At 34.6% G+C, this 12789-nt stretch overlaps 1 protein-coding gene across 1 annotated transcript in view; it reads right to left on the bottom strand.

The window, feature by feature from the left end:
* NGR-A29 (neuropeptide receptor A29) overlaps nucleotides 1-6983 on the bottom strand; it is a 99554-nt gene extending 92571 nt beyond the window's left edge. Inside the window, exon 1 of the mRNA XM_073082251.1 lies at nucleotides 6696-6983. Coding sequence (XP_072938352.1) covers nucleotides 6696-6983 — 288 coding nt within the window. The remainder of the gene's footprint in view (nucleotides 1-6695) is intronic.
* Between the last annotated feature and the right edge of the window lie 5806 nt (nucleotides 6984-12789).

Below are 12789 nucleotides of genomic sequence, written 5' to 3'. Positions count from 1 at the left end.
TCTAAAGAATCTTACTAAGTTTTACAAATTTTTCTTCAGAATTGACGGACTTTACCAACTTTTAACCACTTTTTCACACGTTAAAGATTAATTTAATAAATAAAATAAAATGTAAATTCTTTCTTAATTCTCGTCTTCGTCCTCAACAACTTCTGTGAATAAAGACAGATTTCTTGGTCCATGGGTTTATTCTGGGCGTTGATAAGTCAGTCAGTGAGTGAGTAAGGACCATTTAAATTATGTGATTCCCCGCCCATATCCCTTATGAACATTAAAACCGAAATTTACAAATAGGACTAGTTAATTTTAGAGACAACTTAAATTCTTCTGACAAACCTTTTCTATTTTTCGCCAAAACGCTCTTCATTACCTCCTTTAGCTATCACGTGGCCATTGTAATATATCATGAAGCTGTTATCATTAATTTGCTTTTGTTTATGTTATCCTTATTTCGCTTATTTCAACATTTTTTGCGTACAATAATGATTGACCTTTAGTCAATCATTATTATAAGCAAAAATAAATATTTAGTAAAGAGATATTTTTGCTCCTAAGTTCTCAAAGATTTTCTAATAATAATTATTTCTACCCACGCGTGGAAATATGATCCTATGTTCGATGTATTACTTAATTAGTTCTTTATTGAAAATTAAAAGGAAACCTTTGAAGCGTTCTCTTATATAAAAATGTTATTAGAAAAGGTGTATTAAGTGTAACGTAATTCTTTCGTATACGGTGTATATTTCATGGTGATAATATTTTAAATTGCTGATTATTGGCAACAGTAGTTAATAGATTTTATTGCGTTATTATCATCATCAACCCATTACTGTCCCACTGCTGGGCACGGGTCTTCTCTCCGAATGAGAAGGATTAGGCCATAGTCCACTGCGCTGGCCAAGTGCGTATTGGTAGACTTCACATACCTTTAAGATTTTTTTATAAATCTCTTAGGTATGCAGGTTTCCTCACGATGTTTTCCTTCACCGTTTAAGCAAGTGATAATTAATTTCTAATACGCACGTAAATTTGAAAATCAGAGGTGCGTGCCTGGGATTTGAACCTCGGACCCCTTGATCGAGAGGCTGCGCTTCTTAACCACTAGGCTATCACTGCTTTTAATATTATTAGACAAAAAAGTAAAATAAGAATCTTAATGAAGTCAAGAATCACACACAAAAGTCTAGAAAGACTTTTTTTATAATTTAGAAGTAGGCACTTAGCACACGCGTCTACCAGGTAAGGCTACTGCCGCCCGAAGACATCTGTAATCAACCTCTGTTAAGATTCGATCCCTATCTGTGGTTGGCAACAGATGCGTTGCTACCCCTGAGAACTAAGTTCAAAAGCCTCGGAGTACATATCTACTTTACCAGAAAAACCAGCAGCGCTTAACACTACTACTAACTTACTATAAGTGTAAGCATTTTTTTTATAATATAGGAGTAGCAGACGAGCATGCAGTCCACCTGATGGTAAGTGGCTACAGCCGCCCATGGACATCTGTAATCAATCTCAGATAGGATCGGATATTCCTACCTGAGGTCGGCCACAAAATATTAATATTTGATTAAATTTTGTTGGCATATACCTATAAACGTATACATAATTATAATAGAGACGCAACTAATATGTTCGGTAATGACGCGTTCCTCGAAATAATTATGTGTGACATACAGTGAGGCAATAACGCAAAATGGAAATTTGAATTTCGATGTTATTGACGAATTTCAGAGTAAAAAGCGGTTAAAATTGAGTGGAATTAATGCTGCCATAGAATTTCAATATGCGGTGACCAAAAATAGTGGTTTCATTGAAGTGGCATGTATTCAAAAAGTTATTACATATTTCATTTTCATTTCATTTCATTTTAATGCCAAAAGGAATGCATGTATCAGATTGTTACAAAGCCCTTATTGTATGAGCCCGAGCCAGATTTCAAAGGGCTTATTGATTGAAATATTATAAAGGAACTTTGTCTCATTAAGATGAAAACATCAATATACTTATACAAGATATTTTTAGAACAGTAGATAGAGCCTTTATTTGATTCGGTGGATATGTTTATTATATATGGTTATTTTTATACTTCGTTTATAATATAAAAGTAGCGAACGAGTATGATAATTGGCTACTGCTGTCCATGGAGAAATGAAATATATTTATTTTCTATAGGCCAACGACGGCACTTACAAATTGTCAGTTACAATATTTTTCTTAAACTACTACCGGATCGGAACGCGACCTCAGAAGATCCGGTAAGAAACTCAGTGGGTTTGTCTATTTTTTTTAATAATATTTTTTTTTTGTAATCAACCCTAGAAAAGATCAGTGTCCTTACCATGACTTTTAAAAAAATCCCACAATTTTGATTGGATTTGATTTGATTTGAATTTTACGTTACGTTTACTCAATCCATTATTCTGTTCCGTTTGCTTCAGTAAAATGAGTTATCGAAAGCGCACCGCTGAGTAAACGTAACAATAAGTAAGTGCTTAAGTGACGATGAACTTTTTGTCTCCCTCACATGTTTGCAAAAAAGAGAGACAAAACATAAAGCGCCATTTTGTCAATTTAGACATTTAATGTTACGTTACTGACACTATAGTTCTGATACAATCCGCTAGGGGCGCGGATTGGAAATTGTATGGGGCAATACGTAAAAAAATACCAAAACAGTCATATTTATCAAAACGTAAAAACTCGTGGTAAGGGTACAGAGTCTTACAGGTCAGCTAAAGATGCGTTGCCGCCCTTGAAGACTAAGCTGGAAAGCCTCGGATATTAGACAGAAATGGTAGTGGTGGTAGTGTTTCTGATTGAACCTTACCATTCCTACTCCAAACATTTCTACCTAAAAAGTAATTCAAATACCCTTTAACTCGCATATTGTTGAGACCCTATTAGGCAGACGGATAATTAAATTTCATCTCAATTACACGAATGACAGGAAATAAAGGCTTCGACGGTCTTTGTGGTTTGGGAACATTAGTGCCGAGCCTATTTCGATTAGAAATGATTGCTTTACTGTTGTTCGGATATCCTGAAGCTTATTAAATATTAATATGGGGGTTTTACTTGGAATAAGTTAAATCTATTACAGATGATCTATAGCAGTAGGTATGAAGGTGGTAGAACCCTTTGTGGTCGACTCCGACGGCATCCCCGCCACACCTATTCCTGCCTAATAACAGCAATGGTAAGCGCTGCTGTGTTCTGGTTTTGAAGGGTATGGTAAGGGAGATGTACGTTCCGGGGTATGTCCGCTCAGTCTTCTGGCATAGTGGCTGCTACTCTTATAATATAAAAGGGGTATCAAGCCGTTTGCTCCTTTTCTTACAAAAAGAATTACTGATACGACTAAAGGTGCTGTGACTGGGCAACAACGAAATAATATTTTACTAAAATGTTTAAATTTAATTATATGTACGAACCTACCCCTATCACTGTAGACATATCGTCTGATCAATAAATAAATGTATGAAAAAATAACGTTTTGAACATTTCTTTTGAAAAAGAGTTCTGTATATTAAATAAGTAAAGATGTTTTTGAAATCAAACTCAGACTCGACTCAAAATCTCAGCGTAGAGTACAGGGTACATCCCTATGAATTACAACTGTCTCGTGTAATATAATGTATATTTCTAATAGTAGGACTTGTCAAACTCATCTTGCGCCCTTTTCAAATGGGGGGACCTTTTTACCGACACTTAGTGACTATTTATTCTTGGCAATCATCCTTTTTTCGCATACCTATATAAGGGTCGTTAAATTGAACTTCCGTTCTGGGTGTAGCACCCCCCACGCTACACCAAAGCTGATTTTATACATTTTACTCTCTTATGGATTCTTTGGTGGCATTTAGAAAAATCATGAGAGTTTTCCGATAGCTAAAATCGAGACCATAAAGTTAGCTAGTGAGGTTTAATCTTATATATAAAATTTTCGTGTCACAATGTTAGTTACCGTACTCCTCCGAAACGGCATAACCGATTTTCACCAAATTTTATATGCATATTCAGTAGGTCTGAGAATCGGCTACTATTTATTTTTCATACCCCTAATTGATAAAGGTTGTTTACCGTGTAACATTTATTTATTTATATGGCAACACAACGTTTGCCGGGTCAGCTAGTATTAATGAATATGATACGATACGTAGTACGTACCAACAATCTTGTAGCATTATTTTGTACTTGTTTTTGCCCGCGGCTTCGCCCACGTTTAAAAGAAACGAATATAAGATACTAACATACATAAAACTGAAAATTCGTACCTTCAACTTTGCTAAAGATCATCACTTGATCAAATGCATAGTTTACGATTCAATCCTAATTCAATACTAATATCGATTTAAATAATCGATGTTTTGGGTCCAAAAGATCGATTCTCCTATTAATCGATCTTAGATCGCCATCGCTAGTTCCCGTGGGATTTCCGGGATAAAAACTATCCTATGTCCTTTCTAGGGTCTCAGAATATCTTTATAAAAAAAACATTAAAATCGGTTCAGTGGTTTGGGCGTGAAGAAGAGACAACCAGACAGACATACAGACAGACAGACAGAGTTACTTTCGGATTTATAATATTAGTATAGTAAGGACTCAAAGACGGTATAACATAAACAACAGAATTTTGAAATGAGAGGTGACTTTTGGGGGGCGAAATGAAAGATGTAAAAAAATGAAAGCTGTATCGAGTGGCATATCACATGAAAGTACTTGTTGTAGAGAAGTCAAATATATGTTTGTTATAGTTTTACAAAATCCCCCTCTCCCATTATCTCCGAAACTACTGTGGTTACAGTTTTTATAAAATGCAGAAAATAATTTACTTATTACTAAAAACTTTACTTATATATTTTATTAAACCCAAAGAGTACATTTATTTTTCTCGCAAACATTGTACATACACGAGAAATTCAAGAAAGAACGGTGAAAAGGAATCCGTTAACCACGAACAAAATGCGGCCGCAAATTATCCAGTTCAAAACGAATCAAATGAAACAAAGTTAATTTCACCTTTGAGAGCTGTGTGGTTTTGTGTGCCTGTAATGTTTAGAATGTTGTTTATGTATATAAGTTTTACAAAATGTAAATATTTATGTGTTATCCCAATAAAGACATAAACGTTAGTAATTATATCATCAACGCGAGACATACGAGTACTTCCGAGACGTTCCAGCTTAGTCAGGGGAAGCGGCGTATTTGACCGACCTCAGGTAGAAATCTTATTAAAAGGTAGTGGAGCCAATATAATATGATCGTGTAGTTACCATTTCTAGCGTGAAACGTTCTGTGATCGACTATAAGAAGAACCTGTTTTATATGAAGGTGATCACAGATTTTCTTAAACATTGATCTCAGATGTCTTGTAAAAAAGAAAATCTTTTTGAACGTCAATAATATTAAAACGAGACGCGATGGCGATTTGATATAGACCAGTGAGCAGGAAGAGAAAAATGTTCTGAGTTGCCACAAATAAAATTAAAAACATAATTTTAATTTCTGCTGCCCTCCTATAATTATTAATTTGAAATTACAAATCTGTGTCATTCGAATTGGGATTACGTAATTCTGAATGACTCTATTACTTATTCATACGATGCTAATGAAGTATAAATTGTAATAACATTATTACACATAAATATTACATATTTTAACTATTATAATATTATAAATAGTTAAAATATGTAATATTTCTACCTATTAACACTATTGTTAAGCGCTGCTATGTTTTGGTTTGAAGGGTGTGGCAAGGGAGACATTCTTTAGTACTCAGGGGTAGCGGCGCATCTGTGGCCGACCTTAGGTAGGAATATCTAATCTTATCTGGGGTTGATTACAACGTCCATGGGCGGCAGTAGCCACTTATCATCAGGTGGTCTGCATGCTCGTCTGCCATTCCTATATAATAGAAAAACCTTCGTACGTTGAAGTTCCGGGATCGAATCGTAGACAAACACCACATGTACAGTGTACACAGAACTCAATTAACTTCTTGTTATGGTTGCGGTGTGCTCGCGTACATAAATTTACCCCGATAATTGGGTTGATATTATAAAGCCGGAGGGAATGTCGACACATCAAAATGATTTATCTTTATACAAGGTGTTCAAGCGATAATAGCACAGTGGTCTGAGTTTCGGTCTCTCAATCTAATGGTACGGGGTTCAAGTACTTTTGATTTTGATTTTTCAGTTATATGCATATTAGAAATTAATTATCGCATGTTTTAACGGTACAGAAAAACATCCTGAAAGTGAGAGTTTAAAAGTATTTTTAATATTTAAGTAGCAGGCGAGCATGCAGTCCGTCTGATGTTAGGTAGCTAAAGCCGCCCATGAACATCTGAAACCCCAGCTGAGAACGGATTTCCACCTAAGGTCCACCATAGATATGGCGCTATCCCTGAGGTCTAAGTTGGAATGTCTCGGAAAAGTATGTCTCCCTTGCCACATCCTTCAAACCAGAACACTTGATCCACAGAAGGTGGTACGTGGTGGACCGTGGTAGAAACCACGTATATATTTATATCTCAAAGGTATGTAAAGTCTTCCAATCCTCAATTGGCTATGGCTAACTCAGTTGACTATGAACTAAGTAAACCCTTCTAATTCTGAGAAGATACCCTTCCTGGGTGGTGGTAAAATAAACGACAACTAACACTAACAATCAAACATAAAATAACTTACTTCTAGAGGTATAACACCACACGTAACGCAGACATCAGCTACCGCTAGATGTGTCATCAGCAAATCCACTCTAGATCTTCTCCTTCTGGATTTAGCTAGAGTGGCGAGCACCGCCAAGTTGCCAATAGCTCCCACGGTCATCAACACTCCGTAGGTGGCTAATACAGCTCCTTGATCCCGAGGCATTATGTCCTCGAACGTGATGTTGAAGCTAGGAGACTCTTCGAAGTAGTCCCAGAATTGTTTGTCGATGTAAAGTGTAGATGTTTCGAGTGTTAGATTAGACATTTTTATTTTTGACTTAAAATTTCCTTTAATATAGTGGTTATCATTGACATGATTTGTATGTACCAAAAGGGTAGCTTTCAATAATTTTTGATTAAAAAATAAATTTCACAAAAAATCACTCATTGTTTTTTCCCCGAGGTTTTTTCTAGAAATTGTGATTGTTTTAGTGTCAAACTTCCTTGTCATCAACAAAATCCATTTAACGTAACTTTTTTCGTTTTCTCGTAATAAGTTAAAGATTACATTGTCCTCATTCGTGACAATTAAAAGTTGGAAAGTTATTTCAAGTTCAAAACACCATTTGGGTCAGCTTCATTCATCTTTTAATTTCAGCTTTTTATGTTATTCACTACTTTGTAATTGGAAGTTTATGTAAAATGCATAATAAACTTTGAAAACAATTTTTAACGATTTTTATGAATGTTATAAAAAACGAAGTTAATTAAAACAAATAAACCAATTATTTTTTAACTTCGAAAATTGTTAAATATGTTTTACACTACACAAACACACAAATAAATTAATATATAACAACAACATCACAACACAATTGCACTATTATTTATAATTCAAACACAGTTTTAAAATGTATAATCCAAGTTTACTTTTGCCGTGTTTCGCGGAGGACAGTGCTACGAGCCTACGTCCACGTCCTCTACGCGTCGTAGCGGCTACGAACTGCCGCGTAGCATGAATGATATTCCTATCAAGCTATCTACGTTACGTAGCACAGATTTTAGCTACGTGAAACAATGTTCTTTAAGAACTACCAATATCAAAGAGACCTGTGACTATCGAATCGAATGAATGGTAGAATGTACGAGTAGTTAGCAAATGAATTGGACGAAGATTTTTATATCGTTGTGTATTGTATATGGAATGGCTGCAACCTTTTTTATTTGTAATTGAATGCGGATTTGTTCCTATAAGTAGAGAGCATATTTGAAGTTTAATAGAAATCTATGGTCGATACGTTTCGCAACTTTTAAACAACCATTCACAAATATTTTATATAAATATATATATAACTCAAAGGTGACTGACATAGTAATCTATCAACGCACAGCCCAAACTACTGGACGGATCGGGCTGAAATTTGGCATGCAGGTATATGTTATGACGTAGGCATCTGCTAAGAAAGGATTTTGATCAATTCTACCCTCAAGGGGATAAAATAGGGGATGAAAATATTACTTTGTAACGCGAGCGAAGCCGCGGGCAAAAGCTCGTATAACATACGATTACATTTTATGAAAGTGTTTTTTATGTTTTACTAATATCTAAGGTATATTCGACCGGGCGTCAGTGGGTAGACTTATGTGTTACAACCAGGTCATAGAGTTGCTAAGATTACAAATATTGATAACGTTTTCTCCAAGCCCATAAGATTTTCAATGTCGTGGGGCCCAGATACATAAGGACAGGTGTATACTCACAAAAAGAATCGAATCCGGAGCTTCTTGTTACAGAAAGAGATCCTTACATCACGCGATTCTCTGTAATTATGTAATGTGGATGTCTGTAAGTATGTAGTTACTTATTCATAGCGACGCTCGTGTTAACATTTCAACCCTTAAGTTTGAAATCAACGCAAAAATGTGACATTCCCATCCACAATTATTATTTGTCTTAAAGTTTCCTAGAAGTGAAACTTTGATAATAATTTATCAAGGAAACAAACAATTTAGAGGCTAAATGATATCAGGAGAACTATTTCAGAGAGGAAATTGTGCATGAATTGTTTAAAGGTGGTAGAACCCTTTGTGGTTCGACTTGATGTCACCGCCACACCTATTTCTGCCTAAAAACAGCAGTGTTATGCCCTGCTGTGTTCTGGTTTGAAGGGTGTGGTAAAGGAAACTTACTTTTCCGGGCATTTCAATTTCGTCCTCAGATGTAGTAACACATATGTGGTTTATCCGGGTTTAAAAAATGCGCATGGGCGGCGGCTTGTATGCTACTTCTATATTATAATACACAGTTTACACTTTATAAAATATACAGTTAGTATATTGTTATCATACAGGTACAGTGCTAGGTTTAAAATAAAATTCTGAACGAGGAGTCCGAGGTTCGAATCTGATGCTCACATTTGATTTTTGAAAATTATGTGCGTATGAGAAATAAATTATAACTTCTACCCACGTGCACGGCTACCTACACTCCCGAACCCGCGACAAAATGAACCACGGAAGCTTATTATAGAAAATATTAATGAGTAAAAGGTGCGAGAAATTAATTTTCAATAATGCCTTTGTACAACGACTGATTGAAACAATAATAAGTAAACAATGATTAGGCACGTTCAATGGTTTCTGTTTGACACAAATACAAATAAATGCGAAGCCTACCAAAGGTAATAATTGGTCAGGTGCAAGTCGAACTCGTATACGGTGGGTTCCGTACCACCAACATTTTTATATATTTTTTATTTTTAAGTAGTAGTAGTAGTGTTAATTATTATAGCAGCCATTGAAGTAAATGCATTGTGAAAATTTGAACTGTCCACCTATTACGGTTCAATAGGTAAAGCGGAAAACGTTAAAATATGGTTTATTGTATGAAGACGCTCCTTTATTTTGAACTTTTTTATTTTTAGTATGTGTTGTTATATACTCTTTAAAAATTAAAAGTGTCTATCTATTACAGTTCAGGAGATAAAGCCCTGTGACGGACGGACAAACGGCGGAGCTGTCTAATAGGATTCCGGTTTTATCCTTTGGGTACGGAACCCTAAAAATCGATTGACGTTGCCATTTACTATATTACAATCTTTTATTTAACTTGCCTTGTTAGTGTGTGTGAGGATGAAATGTAACAATTGAATTTTAAACCCAGTTAATCCCAACCGAGTGAGCTGAAATTTTGCATTTATACATTTAGTTTTAAGGACTAGCAAAAAGCGAAGCTTTATAAGGGCTCGCGTATCGTGCATGGAATATTCAGTTAGAGATCCTATATTTGGTCACTTATTAATTAACAATAAATTTATTAAATCTACCTTTCGTCAGAAGGCATACGAAGAGCAAAGCTACTTTTGATCCAGAACCATGGCCACTTTAAATGCTTATTTTATTTTTATTTTATTTATTTATTTAGACATACCAACAGCAAAACATATAAACACATTTACATTGAACATACAACCAGACAGATAATACTTATATGTAAGCCAATTATAGGCATGTACAGCAATCTAAGAGATTGCTGTACATGTAATCTAGTATTACTGTTAAAGCAGTTACAATTTAGTTATTAATAGTATATAATATAAGTAAAATATAAAGAAAAAATTGTATGTAAATGTAGAGATACTATTTATAAATGCTTGTGGTGGATAACTTACATTAGATTCATTTTTTTGGGATTGGATTTATCCTTGGTATCTTTATACTCTTACATTTAAACTCCGTTATACGATATAAAATCATTGCATCTGATTTGTAAAAAATATTTTTAAGTATATACAGTACGAGTATAATAAGCTATTGTGGATGTCTGAAACGCAGTACATTTTAAGATAATCTGGAGTCTGTTACCAATCACCAATTATTATTATTCTCTTCATGTCGATTTTGGTCATTTATCACTGAATGTTGAATTCGCCATAACGACTTCCTTAATTAACTAAAGCTCCGAGGAATACATTCCGTAAAGCCACGAATGAGCTGCTAATTAATTCTATTAAATAACATGTTTATCAATTGTCAATTTAACTATTGAATTTATGAATTATGTGTGTGGCCTACTCGATTCGTTTTGTATTTTCTTTTATGTTTCGACCTAACATAACCAATTCTATATAATACGGGAACGTACTCCCGGAAAACACAATGTGTTAGTCGCTAAATTGTAAAATTTATCACTGGCCTTTTTGTCACGATCAAAGTATTTTTTGACCATGGAAATGAAATTTGCGGATAGATTCTAAACAAAAGCTTAGATAAATCGGACACGTGGAGTTTTTGAAACTGCACCGCATCAAAACCTTAATAATATCCATCGAATATTAAAAAGTCGAAAGTTTGTGAGTATGGATGGATGTTTGTGCGTTATATTAATCGGATTTGAATGATACTTTACAATTACAATATACAAGAATTCAATTCATAAAGATGTGTTTTGGCTGTACTATACTTAGCTGTCAGAGCAATCTTTATGTACGGTACGATGATACGTACATTTTATATGGAAGCCACATAGCCAAAATAATCATGCATAAATTACTATTAATAAAGATACATTTTCGCTACGCATATTGTAATTATATTAACTTTTTCTTTGACACTAAATAAATCGGACGGATAGTTTAAGTTAAAGTGGTAGAACCCTATGTGGTGCGACTTCGGCGGCATCACCGCCACACCTATTTCTGCCTCATAACTGCAGCGTTAAGCGCTGCTGTGTTCTGTACCCTTTAATTTAACAAATTCCAATTAGCGCCCCTAGTGGATTATGTCAGAACTAGGAAATCGTATGGGCCAATACGTAAACAAATACCAAAACAGTCATATTGATCGAAACGTAAAAACTCCTGGTAAGGGCAATAGTTTGAAGGGTGTGGTAATGGAGATATACTTTTCCGAGGCGTTCCAGCGTAGTCCAGGGGTAGCGGCGTATCTGTGGTCGACCTCAGGTAGGAATATGTAATCCTTCATGCTCGTCTGCTTCTTATATATTATTAAATAATTCTCCACTTATCAATTTTCGAAAAGCACCCCACACTTTTTCCACAATTATACAATTTACTGTTCCTTAATTGATTCCTAGATTGAAAATTATTTTCTACTTTTTAGTTGATTTTATCATAAAAGCGTGTTTTTTAGTTTTTTGAACTATAATTATTTTATTAATTTTTTGTATTTGTTATTATAGCGACCATCATTATGCATCGTTTGTAAAAAAATCAAGTGTATATCTATTACGGTTTAAGAGATAAAGCACTGTGACTCACGAACAGACAGCGGAAGGTTTCGTTTTATCCTTTGAGTACGGAATTCTAAAAATCATTCTACAAGATGGCATTATAGATATGTTTCAGTACATTTGAGTTATAGGGAAATAACATTATTATTTTTCAAAACTAAAAATCAATCTAGTAACTCTGGCTGAAGTCTCCCTAAGGCGCCGCGCGAAAATCGTTAATCCTGAGGATGTTGATAAGGACAATGGTACAAAATTATTAAAATCGTGTATTGTCATCGGTTTTTGATAATTCTTCAAAATTTTGAATTAAACTGAACGTTCAAAGTGGATAGAAATCGGGTTCAGGAAATCGGTAAAGCTTGCAAGATTTTCGAATTATAGAGGACTCGCTTCGCTCGCCCTAACAATGTATGATTAGATTAGTGACGTCATTCTAAATCGAATTTGGCGGACCAATTATATTTTTTTTCACCCGTTTAATAAGGATACCAAATAAAAGCGATTTTTTGAAAAGTATACGATAAACAAAGTGAAGTTACCAAAAAGTTGGTTTTTAAATGTTACTTCTATATTTTTATATGTAATTAAACGTTATATAACTAGTAACATAGCAAATTATAAATATAGCAAAAAGAAGATTCGCACTACAAATTAATTCTCATTAGCTATCACAGTGAAAGAATACATGGTGAGAAAACCTACATTCCATGAGTTACATAAAACGTTCTCCAAAGTGTGTGAAGCCTGCTACCGTTTTGGAAAGTGGTTCGTTATAGAGAGGAAGTTGCGAAAGAAACTCCGTATGTGCGCAATTTAAAATCTTTTAAAAGAAAATGTACTCGTATTATACAATCTTATGAGATGAATTGCTTAATAGTTT

The sequence above is a fragment of the Epargyreus clarus genome, unplaced genomic scaffold (assembly GCF_041222505.1).
Source record: "Epargyreus clarus isolate Ecla_fem2 unplaced genomic scaffold, WU_Ecla_fem_2.2 ptg000017l, whole genome shotgun sequence".
Lineage (NCBI taxonomy): Eukaryota > Metazoa > Arthropoda > Insecta > Lepidoptera > Hesperiidae > Epargyreus > Epargyreus clarus.
This window is presented reverse-complemented; position numbering and strand designations above follow the sequence as displayed.